The 25,309-nt window shown below is 40.7% G+C and overlaps 1 protein-coding gene across 2 annotated transcripts in view; it reads right to left on the reverse strand.

Annotated features, from left to right (window-relative positions):
• LOC109930119 (growth factor receptor-bound protein 14-like) overlaps positions 1-25,309 on the reverse strand; it is a 110,842-nt gene that overhangs the window by 66,768 nt on the left and 18,765 nt on the right. Inside the window, exons 1-2 of one of the 2 annotated variants that reach the window (XM_048598933.1) lie at positions 5,059-5,183; positions 4,603-4,759 (exon numbers count right to left, since the gene is read on the reverse strand). In XM_048598933.1, coding sequence (XP_048454890.1) covers positions 4,603-4,759; positions 5,059-5,133 — 232 coding nt within the window. In that variant the 5' untranslated portion in view covers positions 5,134-5,183. Of the gene's footprint in view, positions 1-4,602; positions 4,760-5,058; positions 5,184-25,309 lie in introns of those variants that run through there. The other variant, XM_020529658.2, reaches the window with a different exon arrangement.

Here is a 25,309-nt window from a genome sequence, read left to right on the forward strand (position 1 = left end):
GGTGAGATTGGGATTGGAGCGGAGGGAGCGGAGGGCTGCACGTTCTGCGGGGGAGAGACTGGAGTGGGTGAGAGGAATGGAGAGGTTGAGGCGATTGATGTCTCAATGGCAGTTGGAGATGAAGAGGTCGAGGGAGGGTTGGAGGCCTTGGGGTGGTGTCCAGGAGGAGGGGGTGTGTTGGAGGCGAGAGAAGGGGTCAGTAGAGGGAGGGTTAGGCTCGCGGTTGAAGAAGTAAGCGTGGAGGTGGAGGCGGCGGAAAAACTGCTCTATGTCCAAACGTGACAGGTATTCGCTGATGTGTGGGTGGAGGGGGACAAAGGTGAGTCCTTTACTGAGGAGTGACCGTTTGTCCTCAGTAAGGGGGAGGTCTGGGGGGATGGTGAAGACCTGGCAGGGCTGAGTGTTGCTGTTACCTCCCCACCTACACTCACCTTTACTGGCTCCATCCCCGCCTCTTTGACCTGTCTGTTTCCTCTCCACCTATCTTCTCCTCTATCCATCTTCTATTCGCCTCCCCCTCTCTCCCTATTTATTTTAGAACCCCATTCCCCTCCCCCATTTCTGATGAAGGGTCTAGGCCCGAAACCAGCTTTCCTGCTCCTCTGATGCTGCTTGGCCTGCTGTGTTCATCCAGCTCTATACCTTGTTATCTCAGATTCTCCAGCATCTGCAGTTCCTACTATCTCTAAATCTGTTTGTAAGGCCTTCCATGTCAGTGAACATGTGAAGTGAGTAAAAATGCATGCAGTAGTCTAAATGAGGTCAAACCAAGAATAATACAGTATTTTAAGGCTTTACTTGATCATTTAAGCAATACACCCAAAGCTTTTTCAATACTGTTCTGGTTGTGAACCCTCAGAAAATCACACACTATGATATCAAAATGTTCCTTCCACTCAACAGCCCTAAATTCATGTCTTTGAACACATGCTTAAACGTTAGCCCAATTTTTCTGTGCAACATGTCAGGGGCTTATCCACTCCATGTCTCATCTAGATCTTCCAACACACTCTGCATTGTCTTTGTCCAGATTAACAATGGCTCTGAAATCACTGTCTGGAGGTCACATTAATAACTGACCCCCACACTTGACCAGTTATTAACAACAACCTTCTCTCTACAGAAATGCAATCATTTCCCATCCAACCCAAATCCTAACCAATAATCTCAAAAAAAATGTTACTACATTATCATAACGTTTTTGAAAATTATAGAAACTAAAATTAATTCTGCATAGGATATAATTTAGTCTATTGTGCCTGTGCTATCTCTTTGAAACAGCTGTATAATTAGTCTCACTTGTCTATTTATCCCCAACACCCTGTCAAATGTTTCCCTGTAAGTCTAAATGCCTATCACACTCATTTTTGATTTTTTTTTTTTTACAGTTACCTTTACCAAATTCTTACATGATTTTTTTATACACCTCTACCAGATCTGCCCTGAACCCTTCCCCCTGACAAGAATCATCCCAATTTTGCATGCTTCATCATGTAACTGAGGTCTCTAATCCAACGTACATTCTGCTAAACCTCCTCTCTATCCTCCAAGGATAGAATATACTGCTGAAAGTGTAGCAGCTGGAATTAGCTACGATTTTTTCATTGGAACTTAGTCAGCATCTACTCAAGATTTAGTGTAATATTTGCTATTTCAATATGCGCACTCTGATTCTTAGTTCCTGCAACACAATGTTGTTTAAAATACCTTTTTTATCATCTCTCCAAAAATTTATATTTACATGCTGTTCTGCATTAAATTGCACCTGGAGCACTATGCACAGTTCACTAACCTCACAGGGGATGCATCAAACATTCGCTACTTGGGATTCCAGGAATGAGGGGACTGTCCTATGAGGAGAGATTAAGTAGACTGGGCTTATATTTACTGAAATTTAGAAGAATAACAGGTGATCTAATTGAAACATACAAAATTTTTAAGGGACTCAGCAGAGTAAATGCAGGAAGGTTTTTTCTACTGCCTGGGTCAAGAACTAGGGAGGGGTTGAGAACCAGTCACATAAGGAGTCAGTGATTTAGGATTGAGAAAAACCAAAATTTCTTCAGTCAAGAGGTTGCGCTCTTTGGAATTCTACATGGTACAAGGCCCTGTTAGTGAGTTTATTCAAAAGAGGTCAATACTAAGGGAATTAACAAATATTTGAGAAGCTGGAATTGAAGCAAATTAGCATTAATCATATTGAATGGTGGAGCAGGTTCAAAGAGTTGAGTGACTTATTCCTGCTCCTTTTTTAAAAAAAAATGCACCTCCCACTTCAGTAGTTCATCTTGGCAAGAGGTTTAGTTATATCATCTCTGCTGTTTACTATATTTCTGAATTTGTTCATCAGAAAACTTTGAAATTTTCTATGCCTATGTAACTCAGTGTGGGTAACCAGATAATGCCCATGCAAAGTGTCTTAGAATTCTTTACTATGTTAAAGATAGTAATCAAGTCGTTGTTGTATGCCCAGGCACAACTCATTAACTTAAACAGCAATGGGTTTAATACTGGCCTGTGGTGAAATATATTTCCCTCCAGTCTGAAAAACAACCATTTACCACTATTGTATAATTTGTCTTTGCCAAATTGGTATCCACACAATGCCTTTCATCTCACAGGCTCCAATTTTGTTTACAAATCTCATATGGTTTATGCTAAACATCCAAAGGTTGCACTGATTGGATTTTCATAAGCAGCAGTTCATTAGCTGTCACCCCATTGAAATGCATTCAAAGAAGCTGTTGTATTTTCATGGTACATGAAGAGCTCAGCAAAGAAAGTGCTCTTCACTCTGAAAGCAAATACTCTTAATGCAATAAGTTTTCTACGGTATTGATCAATCTCTCTGGAATTAAAAAGTAATTCATACCAGTGTGGAGTTTCAGTCTGTCAGATTTTCATTGGCATTGGTGATTTTCTTTCTAAAAGATGTAATTTAATACTAATTTTAAATTTCTTCTCCTAAGCTAATCATTCACTCCATTTTGCTTTTTATTTCTGATTTCACATCAAATTCATTTCTTTACTTACACTTTTTGTCAGTCCTTGCACTATTAATTTCATAATCCTTCAAACTGATTAGTTAATATTTGTCCTTTGCCCCTTGCAGCAGCATTATCAGCAGCAACTTGTGATGCAAATGTTTTAATAACCCAAAGAACAAAGACAAGGTTAAGCTTAACTAAATGGCGGGCACATTAGTTTTCTTGGACCAGCAACACTGAGCCATTGACCACAGATTAAAAAATTAAGTTGACTGAAAGGGTTAAATTGAGGACAATTTGGTTAGATTAGGATTTTTTTCCTGAAGAATGGAGGAAGAAACATTGCTCTGATTGAGGTGAGTAAATGATTTGATAGGATAGAGAGATTGTATGCACAGTGCAGAACAAAATGGTACAACCTTAAGACTTGAGCCAAGCATTTCAAGGGTGACTTAAAAGCAAAGTATCATAAATACAGAAAATCTGAAATAAAAACAGAAAATGCTGGAAGTGCTCAGCAGGTCAAGTAGCATCTCTGGAGCGAGAAACAGAGCTAATGTTTTGAGTCTGATTTAACTTTTCGTCAGAACTCAATTTAACCCAGCTTCTCTCTCCACAGATGCTGCAACAGTCTCTTCAGCAGATTGTTTTTGTGTCAGATTTCCAGCCTCCATAAATCTTGCTTCGATTTGCTTTGATTTGAAACATTAGTTCAGTTTCACTCCATTGATACTGCTCAACGTGCTGAGTTACATCTCAGCTTAAGCTCAAAGTCCTCAAAAAGTTGAGAAAACATGTGGAACTGTGACCTCCAAATAAAGCTATTTTGTCTAGGTCAACTGCAAAGCTAAAATTTTCAATCAATACTTTTTATCAGTAAAAAGGGAAATCATGCACTAATGAAGATTTCAGATGTTCCTCAACAGTGCAATAAAATAATAAATACAAGTGGAGTGGATCCAGTTAATGAAACAATACTCAGCAGAGAATGTGGATAATTTTCACAGAAAGTATTAGCTTTAATCAACAAATCGGAAACATTTTTAAATCAAAATGGTAGTTTTTGGAGTAGTAAAATAGTGACAAGTGGGATATTTTGCCAAAATATAGAAGTTATTTTAACATGGTCCTTCAAGTGAGTTACTGACAGGATTGATTCTACTCTCAACTTGGCACCAGATTTTGTTGAAAGTTAAAGTAAAATCTTGGAGAATATGAAGCAGTCAGCCAATTCACCATCATTAGAAACTCATTGAAAGGCTATCATGAAAATTACCTTGATGGACTGCCTCTATGAAAATTGTAGTTGACTACCTGCAGACAACTGGACAATATAATTTTGAGCTAATTGTTTCAAAGAGATGCTTCTATATGCACTGTTATAGGCACTAAAATTGTGCCTGTGCAACTGAACAATTGCCTAAGTTGAAGAGAGGAATGATACTATAAACTATGAGCTACAGTACAGAACATGCATACAACTTGCATATATGGAGTAAAAAGATTCCTTTGTAACACATGGCATTAAATAAAACCTATACGGCAACAAAGTTAAGCAAAAATGAAAAATTCAGCTTCATGTGGATAAATTCATAAGCATAATGTTCACATTTACCCATGTCAAGATGAGGAAGGTGCTCGATGAGTGTCCAGGTATTGTCATTGACACAGTGATTTTTCATGAGAAACAACTGAGAGACATCACGAGCTATGATGTCATTTGGTACCTCCAATGTCTGACTGGTGCTATCTTCATTAAATACTTTAATGACCTGCATATAAAAACCAAGGGGTAAGGCATAAATTGTAATAGGTGCATATGCTAAACCATGTTAGCAAGTGAAATGAATTAATCATTTAATGGTCTACTTATAGATGACTGAAAATTGAAATCTCTTCAATTTTTAAATGAAAACTGTCCAAATTTTAGTCTACAGATAAAAACAAAACAATCATGTTACTAACTATAATACCATCCAGATTTCAAAACAAATGCTTAAAGTGTTTCAAATCCCTCTCTAAACGTTCACATTTTTCTATGTTGATTATTTATTTAGCATTCCTTACTTACCAGCAGAGATGACGACAAACGAACTTGCATATCTTGGTCAGCTCCACAATCATTGCAAGTATGTGTGCATTGCATTATAAAAAAGATTGCACAGGTAATCTAAAATTGCACATTAGGACACATCAAATCAACTGGACTTATCTATACTTGCACTCGTCTAAAATGAGGTGATGATACGGTGCTGTCTGTTACCACCAGTCTCCTCACTCCACAGCCGCATGTTATTACATTTTTCACCCAATCACCGGCTACCTTTCCAAGAATCAGCATGGGCTGAACCTCCCTTCCTACTCAAACTTAAAGCAAAGAGAGTGAACTATGCCTGTTCGACCTCTGATTCACACTTCTATTTGAATGAATGGTTACTAATATAACCTAGCTTTTAAGTGAATGAAACAAAAATGGAAATAAGACTCGATTGTAACTTTAGATTATTCAACACTGCCTCACGTCGAAGGATGGTGGGGGAGAGACAAAAGGCACTTCCTCGGACTTGCTGAAGCAGCCTTCATGTAGTTTTCGTTTGTAAATGAGATCAGAAGGGGCAAGACAAATTAGCCTACTTACACACAAAATATCTTGTCAGCGTATTCCGATTCGTCTAGGTTCAGCACTATCAAAGGCTCTAGCAAATGGGAGTTATGACGCCACTTGAACCGAGGTAAATAATCTGCTATTTAAATCAGTCAGCATGGAGATTTCGAAGACAAAAACTGAAGGATCTCCAAACACAGAATATAAACAACATGTAAAACCTTATGTACCGAAGTCCTTTCCATTTTTGATTATCTTGCATGATCAACAAGCATTTTTAGACTGGCGAAGTATAATATTGAAACCCTCGTTATCTTAGTTGCTTGACAAATGCAATTTGACGAAATGTTTGCAAATTCTTGAAAGGAATTTACATTTTACGGAATTAAAGTTTAAAATTATAGCGTTTTTAACGCAAAAAGTTACTTCCCTTATACAGAAATGATATAGGAAATGCACTCAGGCTTAATTCCAATTGTGTCCCTGTGTGCGTTTTAATTACAGTGACTCTGCCAAACAAAAGCTCAGAGGTATCATATTTCACGAGGAACAGTGCTCATTTTGTCATGAGGTGCAGAACACACAATGCTTCAATACCCGTATCTTTGCCTGAAAACGTTTTAATTAATATAACTGTATTCACCTTGCTTTAGTCCAAGATATCCGAATACAAAAAAAGTTCCAATTAAGTTGAAATGTACAATCTAAACTTACAAATGATTATATTTGGAGATCAAATGTAATAATTCCAAATTAAAGCAACCTCTTAAGTTCTTTACTGTGAAATAGAAATAAAATAGGCACATACATTTGATTAATGATAGATGAAATATTTACTTTATTATAATTGATGCCACAGTAATCAAAAGAACATTTTTTTAAAAAAGCAAAAGACAACTGTGCTCAGTTCCCTTCAGAGGAGGGAAGATAGATATAATCCTGGTGCAAGCCTTCAGTAGTCATTGGAAAAGAGCTCCCACCTTGTGAAGCAGCAACAGATTTCCTGTACATGTCACAGTTTCCTGAGGCTATGTGCAGTTATGGGCTAAGAATGAAAGAGTCCATGCAGCTCATGTGTGCCATAATGGCTCATAGCTTTGAATGAATGAGATGCACTATTGAGAAAGTGGTCCATGTTTTGGACAGCAATATGTCATATTCCTTAGGATGCAAACAGGAACTGCGCACTGATGTCCATAGGATGCATCCGATGTTGTCTTGTCATAACAGACTCAAAACGTTAATTCTATTTCTCTCTCCACAGATGCTGCCAGACCTGCTGAGTTTCTCCAGTGTTCTCTCTTTGAAATAAATGCAAGAGGCTGCTGAACGTTTTTCAAAGTGGGTATTTGAAATTGCCCTGTGGACAATTCCAAACTGTTCCTACAAAAAAAAGCTTTCAAGCTAAGAGGTTACAGGTTTAAAACAGACTTATAGATTACTTCTTGCAAATGATCAGGAATCTGTGGGATTCACCACCTTTAAGTGCAGCGGACACCAGTACACTGAATAAATGTAAGGGATAGAAAGTTTTTAATTAGCAATGCCCTTACTAACTGCACTGTGGGTAGCCCGACACCCCTAGAACAACGGTGGTTCAAGAAGGCAGCTCACCGCCACCTTGTCGAGGGCAATTAGGGATGGATAATAGATTTTGGCCTGTCTAGCAACACCCACTTTCCAGGAGCAAATATGAATGCACTTATACTGTTCTTTAAAATATCGTAATTCAAAAAAAACACACAAATTAAACAGAAGTATAATGTTTTCAATTTCTCATAAAAGGACATCAGAAAAAGAATGCCAATGTCTCAATTCCCTGCCCTTCTACAATTCTTGCAGTCATGATGAAATTGTGATGTCACTAAAGCTACTCGAACATCTAGAGTAACATTTTCAATGCAATATTTGATCTTATAATCAACTTTAAAGGCAATGCAGTGTTCTGCGAGAACATTTCAATTGACATTGGTTAAGAGAAGAGGTAATAAGTTGAATACCCCATTTCCTGCACATGTGACTGGAGGGTTTGAGTTATAAGAGAGGCTGGATAAGCGGGGACGTTTTTCAGTGGAGTGCAGGAGGTTGAGGGGTGACCTTATAAAGGTTTATAAAATCATGAGGGGCATTGATAAGGTCAATAGCAAAGGTCTTTTCCCTAGGGTAGGGGTGTTCAAAACTAGAGGGTATTTTTAAGGTGAGAGGAGAAAGATTTAAAGGGGAGATGAGAATTGACTTTTTTACACAGAGGGCAGTTTGTATGTGGAATGAACTGCCAGAGGAAGTGGTAGCAGCAGGTTCAGTTACAACACTTAAAAGACATTTGGACAGGTACATGAATAGGAAAGATTTCGAGGGATATGGGCCAAACGCAGGCAAATGGTACTCATTTAGTTTGGGAAACATGGTTGGCATGTACAAGTTGGACTGAAGGGTCTGTTTCTGTGTTGCATGTTTCTATGATTTGAAGTCTTAGAAGGATGCATTAGTATACTGAAGATTGTTGTTGGATACAATTTGTTGAGGTACGCTGAACATGGTGGTCAATGTGTCAACAAACATTTCACAAGTGGCTTCTTTGATTTTATCACATAAAAGGAAATTTGGTGAAATAATCAGTCACTAGATGTAATATTTACTTTAAAAAACTAAGCAAGAAACACATAACTAAAACTTTATCATCTTACTATTCTCCCTTTTGCAGTATGAGAGATATTTGTGAGGCTAAGTATCAATGATCCCCTGCCTAAGTGTACATCCACATCAAAAGGGAAAACTTGTGTCCCACAGCTCTCCTACTTACACTTATGATGCAAAGTAGCTATCTGTGCAGACCAGTGGTCAGACTCGTGGATCTTGACTTGACAGTCATGCAGACTACTTGAAGGGTCTTTTGTTTCAGCTGGTGTTGTTTGGGCACTTCGCTCCTTCTATCATATGGCAAAGGGAATGGCAGATGGGGCAGAAGATTTTAATAAGTTAGCACGATAATGGCGGGGAAGGCAGAGACGATCAAGTTGTGTGATACATCCGGAACACAGATTTCATGCTGAGTAAGACAAATGGCCAGTTACTTATTTAGGATCTGGGACCTCACACATAGTTAGCCAGGAAGTACCATAACAATGGATCTTCAGATTGGACAACTACAATGAGGAGCAGAAATTACATTTTAATGCTACTCGTTTTCATTTAAAAGTTATACCATTATTCTTATTTAAAGTTTAAACTTTAAAGAAATCAAAGATGTGTATTGCTTATCTATGGAACTAGTTACCAGCATAGAAAGAGATTATTCATCCCAAAGTGTTTGCTATAGTTCTTGACCACAAATGATGTTGGACAAAATTATCAGCAGTAGACAATAATCCTTCTCTCCTTTCTTGAGCAAAAATGTAACAATAACCACTGTAAGCCTGTAGATTTTATATAACCAAGAACTTTGAGGGTATTATTCCAGCTGCTGTGTTTCATATAATAATTTTAAACATCATTCAGTGATATTATTCATTTTCACTGAAAATCCAATTTCCAAGAAGGAAATTTTAATCTCCATTTTTTCATAAGGATCATCACCATCTACATAAAGTCTACCCTTGACTCACATAATCAAGTTTCCATCTCTGCTGATAGTACCAAAAAGCCCTTAACAAAGTCACAAAGAATGTCATTACATTAAGTCCCAACCACAAAGTCTATAATGCTACCACAGTCTCCCTCTCTAGGGTATATCTACCGTTTTATCTGAACCTCTTTGACATTTATATTTGCTATTGACACACTTACTTCAAATTTAAACAATTGAGTAGTACAGAAGTAATATTCTATCTTACCACTGCCATCATTGCAACATTTCAGTATTTTCAGTCCAGGTATTTTTCTTGGGTCCAGCATCGTTGATGACTACCAGTAGGTTTATCTTGCTCTCTAAAACACGTACAGCAGCTTTGCCTGAACAATATTAGCCCATAATTAAACAATTTGCTGCTTTACAGCCATTGGTTTCATTACATGACTTGGATGATCTTCAATTTCAGAAAATGTTAGAATAACATAGCATGGATCATAAATTTACTAATATATTTAATACATGAGTAAGTGAACAAACGTAATGAAACATGCAGATTTATAAGAGCCAATTTTAACGTCAGGCAGGCAGCTGATGGAGCAATTCTGCCATTGTCCATTATTGTTGCCATGAGGCCTCGTCATTTACTTGTGACTAGCAACCTGCAAGTGCCTTGGTGCAAGTCGGATTGTGCCAACTCAGACCATGGCCCTGCTCACGTGATGAGTCAACCAAGTGGCAGAGATTAGAGAAAGACAGGAATGGTAGTGATATCTGGGTTGGCTCAAATGGGTGTTTTAAAAGTTCATTACATTATTATTAGTTGGATTTTGGGTTCTAAAGAGCACAGAACCATGTATAGCTTTAAATATATATACGTACATTTTGTGTGTTAAGAAGGGGAGAAATAGTTTTTGTTCCATTTTTGAGTTAATTTAGTGGTACTGAACTGTCTGTAAATGTATTTACTTGTATTTAAATAAGTTTTGATTAAGGAAAGATCCTAGAGAGGAATTGTTCAATGCTCTAAAAACAAACAGTAGAAGAGAGAAAAAAAAAGAGCTGTTGCCCAGCAACAAGTTTTCCCACGATACAGAGAGACAGACAAGTTTCCTTTTAGAAGGGGAGAACCATCCAGAAGTTTAAGGGATGTGCAGGTTTCTTCCAGATAGAGCAAAGATCAGTCAGAGTGCAAAGGCCTGAGCCTGTGGCAGTGGAGGTTAGCAGTCTCTAATAATATTCAAGGCCGAACATAAAGAACAAAGCAAGTAATTTAGAAGTTTATAAGTCAAAAGCTCTGTAAATAGAAGGCTTTAAGGTGCTTGAGAGGAAGACATCCTACATCATTAGGATCATGACTATTATCAACCCAGGTTTCCCACTGAAATTTGGCCTCTCTAGTATTAACATAAGCTGGGGATCATCAGTCTGAAATTTATGGGGATCCGTGGCTCATTCCATCTCTGCCCCAAACAGAAGAAAAGTTAGTGGCAGGTTGGCAGACTAAACACAAGCCTGTCCTGTAGTCATAACAAGCTGCGTTCAGGCAAGTTTAGTGCAAAATGGCACTTCTGGCCTTCAATGGGAGGAATTTCCACCCTCAGGAGCTGCTTGCCAATCTGATTAGATGGCAGCTTTAGCAATCCTGGAAGTACCAGTTATTCATAGTGGGATAAAAGCAAAATACAGCAGGTGCTGGAAATCTGAAATAAAAACAAAAAAAAAATGCTGGAAAAATTTAGTAGGCCTGGCAGCAACTGTGGAGAGAGAAGGAGTTAACATCTTGAGTCCAATAAACTCTTTGGAACTCATCTGAAGAACAGTCACACTGGATTTGAAACTGGAATTCTGCTTCTCTCGCTACAGATGATGGATTATAATTCATTATCACCCTGATTATTAGGCAAACATTAATATGCAGTATCCCATTCTCCTGCACAGCAAATAGTTGTAGATGCTGAAATTTCCAGACGTATAAGTCAGAGAATGTACCTGGGAACACCAGCTCATCATTTGCTCTTCCAGACCTCTCTCCTGGACACCAGGCACCAACATCTCTGGGCACATTCCATAGCAGCGACTCCACATTCACAGACATTGACATCAATGTCGACATGTATCATGGCACATCTCTGATCCACTTGCAGTATGCTTCTGCACTTCAATGCTATACTTTGTGTGCATGAAAACCTTTTCTTATAATGTTACTGTCAGAAACCTTTTGCAAGCAGTGACAGGCACTTAGCTCACAGACTGGACCCCTCTGAATTTCAGTGCTGCTCGCCCACTCTCAGTCCTCACTCACTTTCTGTCCACTTTGATGCTTGCAGCATCCCTGCTTTGCCTTGCCTTTCCTTTCAGCATTTTGCTCCCTCACCTACACCTAAAGGCTCACAGTACTTCTACCTTGACTTGCCTTTTAGCACTGAACAAAGCCAGGCAGCTTGTCATGCAGTCAGCAGCAGTGATCAATGAAAAGGGTAGACATATTGCAATATGACACTATACTTTATCAGTGCACCACAGTTGGCCACATACATGTCAAAAGCCCTGCATGTGCTGCAAGCAAATGGCCATGTCTCAAAGTCTAAATGGAGTAGTAGTTCTCAGCTGAGTCCAGGGAGACACCTTTCAGGTGGGACTTCCAGCATTGTAAGTCAAAACAGCCTCTGTTATCAGTCCAGTTGGAGTCAGTCAGCATGTTGGAGTGATCAGGGTCATGGGGTCCATACCTCTACAGTCTATGGAGTGGGACACTGTCAGCACTTTTGGGCCAGTGTAACTAGTCCTATGGGTTGCAGGAAGACTGTCCGGAAATTGCACAAGTATCAGTCTGGTCACTCATTGTTTGGGGCTGTCCAATTAAGTCACGCATGGTCAGTTCTAGAGTCCTGTCCATTACAAATCAGGAGCCACTGGTACAGTAGGGAAGCTGAACTTAATTGTGGGGTTTGGAAGCAGAATGCTGTAAATAACACGTGCTCAATGGAGCTGAAAATTGCTGCACTCACAACCAGAGTGGGTGGAGTAAGTGTTTCATTCTAGGAGGGAGGAAGCCTTCAATGTCTTTGTAACAGCATTACAAAGACATCAGTACACTAAAGATGATATATCTGTAAGCATTATATGCTATTGGAGCTTTATGCATTACCCAAATGTGTGGAGTTCACATCTTTGCCCAAGCAATCTTGATCACATGGTGCAACATTAAGAATCAATCCCACTAATGCCTGTCATGCATTTGCTATGTCCTTTTACCTGGAAAGTTTGAACCTATTTGCCAAAGTAGCAGTCATTTGCAATTTACCCATTGCCTGCACATGGTGCAGGAGCTGTACACTTAACATCTTTCAAACATACTGCAGTGCTTAGGAAGGCAAGGCTCTGTACCTTCAATGTCATAGTTATGGGCAGACAGACATTCGCATAGATAGCTGATGAGGAAAAGTTTACTTATAAATATGAAACCATATTTATAGCAACATGTCACCCGTACCATGTCACTGCCACATCTTTGCAGCCCACAGAAGATCTTCTTGTTTCCCTTCCACTTACATCTCGATTCAGTTGCGGGCCCACAACTGTGCTGATGGGAGCCATGCTAGAGTGGTGCCCATTGGCCTTTGAGATTTGTTCAGGTCAGCCCAGGGGTACTTGTTTCTAGAGAGCCCAGACCTGCTGGATGTTTCCCGCCCAGAGGCTGTTGCATCGTCCTCAACTTGACTTCTCACAGGCCTGACAGTAGCAGACAAGAGTGCAGGTGGGAGGCCTGGCAACCTATAGAGTGTCTTGAGAGGAGGACTGTAGAGTCCCTGTATTTGTTTCCTCCTTTGGCTGGATGCCTACTAGCAATGTTCTATCTCCTTTTGAAGAAGAGGCTGAGCTCAAAGTACCTCATACTCATGTCAGCTTGCTATTAGTGCTCAGTGGAGTGCAGATCTATATACCTATCCAACTGACTCAAACTTCAGGACTTGATTCTCTGATGGCAGCTTCCAACTATCTGTAGAGGCAACCAGACACTCGCAATCCTGAGGCAGCAGGGTACTAACCACATTACTGTAGCCCTGCAACAGTTGTATCAGATTGCCCAGTGCTCTTGACCCTCCTGCCTGCTGCTCCTTTGTCTGCTTATGCCTATAAACGAAGTCACAAATTGCTGACACCATGGTGTCATTTCCTGGGGAGCCTGGTCTCCAGCAGATTTCTGAGTGCCACCAACCTGAGTGTTTCTTCCTCAACCAGCTGCAAAGATATGGCAGTGACACACACAGCATCAGTTGCTACTGACCCTAATCTAGTTGACAGGCCCACCAAGCTATCAGTGTTGGAGCTGGTGGAGGGTACAGGAGGCAGCCTCACTGGTGCATCCTCTGATGCATCAATGTTGTTGTCCTCAGAATTATAGGAGGGGACGTCTTGTGGCACTGCCCTCTTGACCATGGAGATTGTGGAAAAACTGTTACCACCAGCAAGAGATGAAAGAGACTATACATCGCAACCAAGGAGTAGAAGTTATGGTATTGTGAACCTCCCTCCCTAAAGACATTATGGGTTTACCTACAACACACAAACTGCAATGATTCAAGCAGTGAGCTCACCACCACCTTCTCAAGGGCCACAAGAATGGCCAATAAATATTGGTGCTGCTACATAAATGACTGATTTTATTTTTAAATTAAATTTTGAGAATACATTGATAATGGGGGAAATGGGAAAGTAGCACAAGGATGAACAAGGCTTCACACTCGTCAAGACAAGGATATTTCAGTACCTCCACAGGACTGGTTCTGGTTTTCACTGTCAAGGGCCAAAATCCTCTCATTGTATAGAGTGAAGAGCTGAATGTTGGGCAGCACACTACCCATCCTGGCTCTTTCAGTCTTATTAAAGGCCAAATTATTTTGGAGTGAGAACAAGAGAGGATTGACATGAATGTGTCTGGCACAGCTATTAGTACTAATGCAGGTGGGAGAAATGTGGTGAGGTGGTCCAAGCAATTGATTAGGCAGCAGAGAGGCAATGCAGGCTGAGTAGCATGGGGCAATTGAGTGAGTGAGAGTAAGCGAAGGAACATGTTGCATACATTAATGAGAGGGATACAGCATGTATCTTTGTGGAGGGTGGGTGCAGTAGCAGAGATCGAGTGAGTGTGAGTTAGCACAAAAAAGACAATGCCACCTATCCTGGCATAGCAGAGAAGTTCTTCGACTTTCTTGAGACACTGCTGAGGGTTTATCCTGACTGTTGAGAATGCAGTGACACAGCTGGCAACCTTGGATCAGGCTGACAGAGTTTGGTATCTTGGCCTTTTCTGGAGATCCTGGGGTAACAGGATGTCCCTCATCTGAACCACCCAGTCCACCAGGTCCTTCAGGTCCCTTTTCACAAAGTATGCCTCCAATTTCACCATGTCTGCCATGACTGGGGCTATTGTCTCAAACCATGCAGGGCAACTCCAAACCAGGTATATGACTAATTTATTAGGATTTTTCAAGGAAGTTTCAACAAGAATGGATAGAGGGGAACCACTTAATGTACTAAATTTGGTCTTTTAGAAGGTGTTTGATTGGGTACCTCACCAAAGGTTAAATCATAAGATTAGAGCCCACAGTGTTGGAGATAGTATACTGGCATGGATAGAGAATTGGCTCATGGGTAAGAAACAGTGAATAATAAATAAGGTGGTCTTTTTCAGTTTGGTGACCCATGACCACTGGGGCTCCACAGGGATCAGTGCTGGGACTGCAACTGTTTATGAAATATATTAATGACTTGCAGGAAAGAAGTGATTATATTGTAGCCAAATTTGCAGACAACACAAACATAGATGGAAAGGCAAGTTGTGAGAGAGATGCAAACTGTTTACACAAGCATATTGATAGATTAAGTAAGTGATCAATAAGTTGGCAAATGGAGTATAATATGGGAAAATGTGAAGCTGTTCATTTTGGGAGGGAGAACAAAAGAACAGTAAATGAAGAGAAACTGCAGTAAGCAAAAACACAAAGGGACTTGGGGGTACTTGTGATGAAACACGGAAAGCTATCACATAGTTGCAGAAGGTAATCAGGAAGTCGAGTGGAATGTTGACCTTATTTTAAGGGTATTGAAGTAGAAGAGTAGGGAACAAAAACAGAAGTTGCTAGAAAAGCTCAGCAGGTCGGGCAGCATCTGTGAAGAAAAAAATCAGAGTTAACGTTTCGGGTGTGGTGACCCTTCCTCAGAACAGTTCTGCCAGACCTGCTGAGCTATTTCAGCAACTTCTGTTTTACTTCCTGATTTACAGCATCCACAGTTCTTTCGGTTTTTATAAGAGCAGGGAAGTCTTATTCCAACTATGTCAGGTGTTGGTGAGACCACATCTGGAGTTCTGTAAGCAGTTTTGGTCCCTTATTGAAGGAAAGATATCATTTCACTTGACACAGTTCAGAGAAGATTCACTAGAATGACCCGTGGTATGGAGGGATTAGCTTTTGAGCAAAGGCTAAACAAGTTGGGACTCTACTCACTAGGGTTCAGAAGAATGAGGGGTAATTTCATTGAAACATATAGGATTGTTAAGGGGCTTGACTGGGTAAATGTTGAGAGAATGTTTCCCCTCATGACAGAGTCTAGGACCAGAAGGCATAGTCTTAAAATAAAGAGGCAGTAATTTAAGACTATGATGAGGAGGAATTTCTTGTCTCAAATAGTTAAGAGCCACTAAGAGCTGTGGCAGTGGAGTCATTGTGTATATTTAAGGCTGAGATTGATAGATTCTTGATCCATAGTGGAATTAAGGCTTATGGGAAAAACACATGAAAGTGGATGTGAGGAATGTCAGATCAGCCATGATCCTATTGAATGGCAGAGCAGACTCAGTGTGTTGAATGGCACACTGCTGTTCCTATTTTTTATGGACTTATAACAGCCTATTCAATATGGCACTGGCACCAGGGATCCCAGCATTTCCAGGTAGTGGAGACTACTTATGCCTACAGACAATGGGAGAATGCAGCTAGCATTGGATGAAAAGGGCACCAGCATTGTGGAACCTTGTTAATGAGGCGAGTTTTGGACAAAAAAGTCTCCAGATATTGCAGAGAGAAATCCTTGATGAAACTCAACACCACAATTAAACTCGATCATCTGACACAATCTGATTTGTGATAAAATACAAACATTGTGCCAGTTTGAAGCCATTTTATATTCTTTATTCTATAATCCCTCAGAATTATTGATTAAAATTTATTTCATAATTAGCAACCAGTCATAAATGTATGATTGGCTAAGTAACGTACTTCAATTAAGATTTAATTGAACAAATTTTAACAATTATCAAACAATTACATTTAGGATGTGTGGTATTTACAAAGCTCAAAGTTAAAAGTACTAGTTTGATGCTGTAAGATCCTGTCTCTTTTTGGAAGATCACCAAGTCAGATAATAGATGTATAGATTTATTCTAGCCTTGAGCATCACAATGATGAAACCAAACAATAGAAAATTACACAAAGTCAGATAGCAGGAGGCACAATGAAAGCAATAATGTTTATTTGAATGGTTAGTATACTGGCAGTGAAACTCCAATTAAAATAAACCAATATTTAAATAGACCGATTATGAAATTTCACAAGAAAAGCACACACACAACACTGTGAGGAGCAGAAGCAAGGGGAAGGGAGAGATCTAGAGAGAATCCTGGGAAGGTGTGAGGGAAGACCTACCTCAGGTATTCACAGCGATAAGTAAGGGTAAGTGTTTAATAAATTTTCTTAAACAGCTTAATTGGTGATAGAAATGTCAGTCAGAGGGGTTAAGTGCTGCACTTGTGAGATATGGGAGATCTGTGACACTTCCAGCGTATCGACAACTACATCTGCAGGAAGTGCACCCAATTGCAGCTCCTCACAGACTGCATGGATAGGTTGGAGTGGCAATTGGATACACTTAGGAGCATGAGGATGGCGGAAAGCATCATAGACAGTAGTTTTAGAGAAGTGGTGACACCTAAGGTGCAATCAGATCGATGGGTGATCGCTAGAATGGGCAGACAGCCAGTACAGGAATCCCCCGTGGTTGTCGCCCTCCCTAACAAGTATACTATTTTGGATACTGTTGGGGTGGGGTGGAGGGGGAGGCGGTGACCTATCACGGGGTAACAGCAGCAGCAGCCAGAATGGTGGCACAACAGCTGGCTCTGTTCTTAAGAAGGGAAGAACAAAGAGCACTAGAACAGTAGTCATAGGGGACTCGATAGTTAGGGGCAAAGACAGGCACTTCTGTGGACATAGAAGACACTCCAGGATGGTGTGTTGCCTCCCTGGTGCCAGGGTCCAGAATGTCTCTGAATAGGCAGAAAGCATTATAAAGGAAGAGGGTGAACAGCCAGAGGTTGTGGTACATATCAGTATGAACAACATAGGTAGGATGAGTGACGAGGTCCTGCAGCAGCAGTTCAGGAAGTGAAGTAGAAAGTTAAAGAGCAGGACCTCCAAGTTTGTAATTTCGTGATTACTCCCCGTGCCACATGCCAGTGAGGCTAGAAATAGGAGGATAGTACTGCTAAACACATGGCTAAACAGATGGTGTAGGAGGGAGGGTTTCAGATATCTGGACCATTGGGATCCCATACAAAAAGGACGGGTTGCATCTAAACTGGAGGGGCACATATATTCTGGCTGGGAGGTTCGCTGGTGTCACTCAAGAGGATTTAAACTAGCTTGGCAGGGTGGTGGGAACCAAAACAATGGTGAATGGACTGAAAGGGAACTAGAGAATAGGCCCAGTTAGACTCAGAGGAAGAGCAAGCAGGGTGTGGTTGCTGATCAAAGCGGATCTGGTGGACTGGAATGCATCAGTTTCAATGCAAGAAGTGTAACAGGTAAAGCAGATGAACTTAGAGCTTGGATTAGTACTTAGAACTATGATGTTGTTGCTATTACAGAGACTTGGTTAAGGCAGGGACAGGATTGGCAGCCTAACGTTGCAGGATACAGATGCTTCTTTTGAATTTCATAGAATCCCTACAGCGTGGAAACAGGCCCTTCGGCCCAACAAGTCCACACTGACCCTCAGAGCATCCCACCCAGACCCACCTCCCATATAACCCACCTAAGCTATACATCCCTGAACATTATGGGCAATTTAGCATGGCCAATCCACCTAACCTGCACAGGTTTGGACTGTGGGAGGAAACCAGAGAACCTGGAGGAAACCCACGCAGACACGGGGAGAATGTGCAAACTCCACACAGTCACCCGAGGGTGGAATTGAACCCGGGTCCCTGGCACTGTGAGGCAGCAGTGCTAACCACTGAGCCACCGTGCCACCCCAAAGGTTTCAGGCGGGATAGAGGGGGATATGAAAAGGGTGGGGGAGTTGCACTACTTGTTAAGGAAAATATCACAGCTGTACTGCAGGAGGACACCTCGGATGACTCATACCGTGAGGCAATATGGGTACAGCTCAGGAATAGGAAGGGTGCAATCACAATGTTTGGGGTTCACTATAGACCTCCCAACTGTGAGTGCGAGATAGAAGAACAGATATGTAGGCAGATTTTGGCATGATGTAAAAGTAACAGGTTGTTGACGTGGGTGATTTTAACTTCTCTTACTCACTTAGTGCTTGGGGCTTGGATGGGGCAGAGTTTGTAAGGAGAATCCATGAGAAACAGTATGTAGATAGTCCAATGAGGAAAGGGGCCATACTGGACCTAGTATTGGGGAATCAGCCTTGTCAGGTGGTTGACATTTCAGTAGGGGAGCAGCTCGGGAACAGTGATCACAATTCAGTAAACTTTAAGATACTGATGGACAAAGATAAGTGCAGTTGTCAGGTGAGGGTCCTAAATTGGGAGAACACTAATTACAACAATATTAGGCAGGAACTGAATAATGTATATTGGAAGCAGATGTTTGAGGGCAAATCAACATCTGGTACATGGGAGGCTTTCAAGTGTAAGTTGCTGGGAACTCAGGACCAGCACGTTCCTGTAAGGATGAAGGATAAGAATGGCAAATTTAGGGAACCTTGGATAACGAAAGATATTGTGAGCCTAATCAAAAAGAAAAAGGAAGCATTTGTCAAGGCTCGGAGGCTGGGAATACATGAAGCAAGAGTGGAATACACAGAAAGTCAAAAGAAACTTGAGCAAGGAGTCAGGAGGGCTAAAAGGGGTTATGAAAAGTCATTGGCCAACAGGATTAAGGAAAATCCCAAGGCTTTTTATACATATATAAAGAGCAAGAGGGTAGCCAGGCAGCGGGTTGGTCCACTCAAGGACAGGGAAAGGAATTTCTGTATGGAGCCAGAGGAAATGGGCGAGGTATTAAATGAGTACTTTGCGTCAGTATTCACCATAGAGAAGGACTTGGTGGATGATGAGTCTGGGGAAGGGTGTGTAGATAGTTTGGGTCATGTTGAGATCAAAAGGGAGGAGGTATTAGGGGTCTTGAAAAACATTAAGGTATTCAAGGCCCCAGAGCCTAATGGGATATACCCCAGAATACTGAGAGAGAGGCAAGGGAGAAAATTGCTGGGGCCTTGAGAGAAATCTTTGTATCCTCATTGGCTACAGGGCAGGTCCCACAGGATTGGAGAATAGTCAATGTTGCTTCTTTGTTTAAAAAGGGTGGCAAGGGTAATCCAGCTAACTACGGGCCGGTGAGCCTTACATCAGTGGTAGGAAAATTATTGGAGAGGTTTCTTCAAGACAGGATTTACTCCCACTTGGAAATAAGTGGGAGTATTAGCGAGAGGCAATTGGTTTTGTGAAGGGGAGGTCATATCCCACTAGCTTGATTGAGTTTTTCGAGGAAGTGACGAAGATGATCGATGAGGGTAGGGCAGTGGATATTGTCTACATGGACTTCAGTTAGGCCTTTGACAAGGTCCCTCATGGCAGGTTGATACAGAAAGTAAAGTTGCACAGGGTCAGAGGTGAGCTTGCAAGATGGATAAAAAAACTGACTCGGTCATAGAAGACAGAGGGTAGCAGTGGAAGGGTGCGTTTCTGAATGAAGGGCTGTGACTAGTGGCATTCCTCAGGGATCAGTGTTGGAACCTTTGCTATTTGTAATGTATATAAATGATTTTGAGGAGAATGTGACTGGTCTGATTAGTAAGTTTGCCGATGACACAAAGGTTGGTGGAATTGCGGTTAGCGATGAGGACCATCAAAGGATACAGCAGGATATAGATCGGTTGGTGACTTGAACAGAGAGATGGCAGATTGAGTTTAATCTGGAAAAATGTGAGGTAATGCATTTTGGAAGGTCTAATCAGATGGAAAATATACAGTAAATGGCAGAACCCTTAAGAGTACTGTCAGACAGAGGGATCTGGGTGTACAGGTACACAGGTCACTGAAAGTAGCAATGCAGGTGGAGAAGGTAGTCAACAAGGCATATGGTACGCTTGCCTTAAACAGCCGGGGCATTGAGTTTAAAATAGGCAGGTAATGTTGCAGCTTTATAGCACCTTAGTTAGGCCGCATTTGGAATATTGTGTTCAATTCTGGTCGCAACACTACCAGAAGGATGTGGTGGCTTTGGAGAGGGTACAGAAAAGATTTACCAGGATGTTGCCTGGTATGGAGGGCATTAGCTATGAGGAGAGGTTGGAGAAACTTGGGTTTTTCTGACTGGAACGACGAAGTTTGAGGAGCGACCTGATAGAGGTCTACAAGATTATGAAGGGCATGGACAGAGTGAACAGTCAGAAGCTTTTTCCCAGGGTGGAAGAGTCAGTTACTTGGGGGCATAGGTTTAAGGCGCGAGGGGCAAGGTTTAAAGGTGATGTACGAGGCAAGTTTTTTATACAGAGGGTAGTGGATGCCTGGAACTCGGGGAAGTAGTGGAAGCAGATACTATAGTGACTTTTAAAGGGCAACTTGACAAATACATAAATAGGATGGGAATCGAGGGATACGTACCTGGAAGGGTAGGGGCTTTTAGTTGTGACGGGCAGCATGTCGGTGCAGGCTTGGAGGGCCAAAGGGCCTGTTCCTGTGCTGTAATTTTCTTTGTTTTCTGTTCTTTGGTCTTTGGATGCTTCCAAATGCAGAATTTGAAAAAACATCAGGAAACAAATTGAGGAACCTATGATATTATGTGAACCTAATAATCACCTATTCAAAAATCTAAAAGACAGTTTTGTATTGATTAGTACTTACCTTTCAAAAACTGCCCTTTAAATTTACTATTTGAGTCATCTGGGGCTTACTCATATCTTGTATAAACTAACATTTCTTCCACTTTTTAATTAATTTGAGTTAAATTAATATACACAATTTATTAAAAGAACTATAAATTCTAGCAAACACAGCAGGACAAAACAGAAATACTGAACATCTGATTGTTAAAAAGTAACTAACAACACATAGGAAAGGTAGACTAACAATAATATGTGCCCGAATGAATTCTTATCTCCTCACAATACAAAGTCCAATTACATGTCCAGTGAAGAATTTAATATTCTGCTTTCTGAACGTTTAACTAAAGGAAGTTATTTTCAGTTTCACACTGTCATGACTTTTACTGAAGGAAAAGTCGACAGTAAAATGCGGAAGCCGGCGAAAGGTAGAAACTTTCCGGCGTTCACTGTTGTTTTTGCGCTACCAGGGAGGACAGTGTTATCCAAATGAAGAAACATGCGATTCAAGGATTAAAACCGTTGAGAGAAAAAAAGAGGAAGAGGTCCTTTGAAAAGAAGCGGCTGGGTTAAAATCACGGATCTGTGACATTGAAAAAAGGATGCTGACTGAACAGCATTTCTGTTCGTCAACGGAGTGCCAAAGCGAATACAGCTCCGGCGGAGACATGGGAGTTTTAACAACATCTTGCTGAACATAAGCAAGAAAATGAGGTGCTTATGTTTGTTTACAGGGTGTTAGGTGTGCCCCAAGTGAATATTATCAAAGACCAGCAATCTAATGAGATCAGTCCAGTTGTCAAACAAAACTACTTGAGTTAGAAAGGAGATTAAAATGTTATCTCTGCAATTGCCAAAAGAGAACCCAGTTTGGAAATGACAGTCCCTTTTTTATGCCTGTCAGAGATGCGTGTGGTGGGCTGTAAATGTTTGCATCTCTCACCATTGGTAATAACAGTAAAGGTAAGTGATTTTTCCACTCCAATTTGCTCAGATAAATATCCTTCACTCCTCTCCAGAGTTAAACTAAATCCAGTCCGCATTTCAGTAGCTAATTTCAAATTTCAAACAACTGTTTGAAACGCACAAGGTCAAGTGGTAAATGAGGAAGAAATAACTATCTCTTTATTTCATGCTGAGATTCAAGCTTGCGTTTGCGAATTGGGAGCGACTGAAGTTGGGAATGAAGCCTTGAAAGTGAATAGACGAAGATCAAACTTCAGGCGAAACCAGTCAGAGCCAGAAGATCGGGATTTAAAACATATTATTTTGTCTGCATGTAGAAGGGAGTTAACATAAAACGGAGAGCTCTAAATTTATCCCATGCAAACCACTGGGGATATAATCACCCTAATTTTGCATGCTATTGGAAATGCAAACATCAATCTGAATAAAAAGATGAAACAGACAAAGCAGCTTTTAATGATTTAGCGTGTGGATTTTGGCAACACGTTTTGGTCGAATGATCTCAGTATGTAACCCTGAAAACACCAATAATGGCAGGGATCGGGGTGGGGGGTGCATTTATCGGAGTTCAACCCACAGGTTAGAAGTGCAAAGGGAATTTCAACCTGTGCGACCTACCCTGGCATCAGGTCAAAGGGAATACAATTGAATGCGGACTTTTGGAAGAAAGCACAGTAAGAAGGACCTCCCACTGCCAAGAAAAAAAAGTTACGATAGTTGAGGGGCTAAAACAGCAGCTTGCTCTAATACCAGCGTTTGCGGAATGTACCTAGCACATCTTGTTTCCATCGTAGTAAAATAGGCCATTATGCACGAGATTGTAGAAATAAACCATCTTCAAAATCAGACTTTCCTAGGAAATTGGAAATCACCCAACATAATCAACAAAACTCTCAACATGCCTTACATCAAGATTTACTCAAACAAATCTTTTCTGACTTGATATTTTTCCCCTCTAAAATGGAAGATGAAATCAACCAAATACTCAAGAACGAATGTCTGGAATTTTGGAAGGCGTTTGATAAGGAGCCACACGCTAGTCGACTTAATAAGAGCCCATGATGTTAGAGGCAGTATATTAGCATGAATAGAGGATTGTCTAACTAATAGCAGACAGAAAGTTGGGATGGTGGGGGCACAACAACAATGAATCAATCAATCAAATCAATCAATCAATCAATCATTTACAGGATGGCAACCTGTAACTAGTAAAGTGCCACAGGGATCAGTGCTGGTCTCACAATTATTTAGGGTAAATATTAATGACTTGGATGAGGAAATTGAATGTACTATAGCCAAGTTTGCAGGTGACACAAAAATAGATGGGAAGACAAGTGGTGAGAATAACATAAAAAGCCTGCAGGTTAGGCAAGTGGGCCAAAACTTTGCATGTCGAATATATTATGGGAAAATATGAGGTTATGTATTTTGGCAGGAAGAATAGAGAATCTGAGTATTATTTAAATGAAGAAAGACTTCAGAGAGATTTGGGAATCCATAGCCAAGAATCACAAAAAGCTGGATCCAAGTTCAATGGGTAATAGGGAAGCTAAATGGAATTTCAGCGTTAATTTCAAAGGGAATGCAGTTTGAAAGTAGTGAGGTTTTGCTAAATCTATATAAGGCACTTGTCAGATCACAGCTCAAATAGTGTGAACAATTTTGGGCCACTTACCTAAAGAAAAGCATTGGAAGCAATCCAGAGCACATCCATTAGGCTGATACTAGGTACGGAGAGGCTGTCTTATGAGAAGTGTTTGAGAAGGTTGGACCTGTTCTTGTTCAAATATAGAAGAATGAGGCAACCTTTTTGAAACATACAAGATTCTTAGGAGATTGACAGGGGGTTGTGAAAAGGCTGTTTCCCTTCTGGAGGGTCTAGGACCAGAGGGAATAATCTTACGCTAAGGGATTGCATTGAAGTCAGTGAGGAGGAGAAATTTCCTCTCTCAGAGGGTAGTAAATCTATGTAATTCTTTACCTCTGAGAGCTGTTGAAGCTGGGTCATTAAGCATATTCAAGACTGACTTAGACAGTTGTTTAATCAGTTAGGGAATCAAGGGTTAAGAGGAAAAGGCAGGAAAGTGGAGTTGAGGATTATCAGATCAGCCATTATTTCATTCAATGATGGAGCAGACCAATAGGCTGAATGGCCTACTTTTGCTCCTAAGACTATGGTCTTATATGGTATTATCTATTCTATGCAGGGGGCAATAGCACACGAAGTGGGCGCACAATAAATGAAACCCATTGAAGGGCTCAGGCCTCCTTCAAATTGTCAGGGGTTATGACTTGATTGTGATAGAAGACAAGCCATTCCTGTTGTTTTAGAAGCAGACCACAACAAATATGTTAATTAACACAGGTTCAGCTGTCAATATCATTCACACCTCACACGCTGAATGTTTCATGATTGCAGGCAAGGATTGTACTCTGTTGAAAGATTATGATGGTTCTAAACATTTACATTTGTACTGGAAGCTTCTGAACTTCAGTTGGGAAGTATCTTTTCTTCTGCATGGTTAACACCCTACTAGTATGAATTTGCCATTGTGAAGTGGAATGATAGGATCTGTTACATTAGACCAATATGGTGCAATTATTGACCATAACAATAACTGTTTGTGGTTAGGTGGTAAAGATGAGAAAACAGTGCAAAGTTTTCATTTTTTCTTCAATTAAAAAAGCTTGTTTATATGATACACCCAAACCTCAGAATGAACAAAGAACAAAGAAGAATACAGCACAGGAACAGGCCCTTTGGCCCTCCAAGCCTGTGCCGACACATCTTGCCCTTCCATACTAAAACTGTCTTCACATACAGGATCCGTATCTCGCTATTCCCTTCCTATTCATGTATTTGTCCAGGTGCTCCTTGAATGCTGCTATTATGTCTCCTTCCACCACCTCATCTTGCAGCATGTTTTTGTTCCTGATTTATAGCATCCGCAGTTCTTTCAGTTTTTATTTAAGGAGTTGGGAATACCTGTTCAGGATGTGAACACTATCTACTAGCTATGTTTCAGGTGGTACAGTATTTTATCT

The sequence above is a fragment of the Rhincodon typus genome, chromosome 7 (genome assembly GCF_021869965.1).
Source record: "Rhincodon typus isolate 14 chromosome 7, sRhiTyp1.1, whole genome shotgun sequence".
Taxonomy (NCBI): Eukaryota; Metazoa; Chordata; class Chondrichthyes; order Orectolobiformes; family Rhincodontidae; genus Rhincodon; species Rhincodon typus.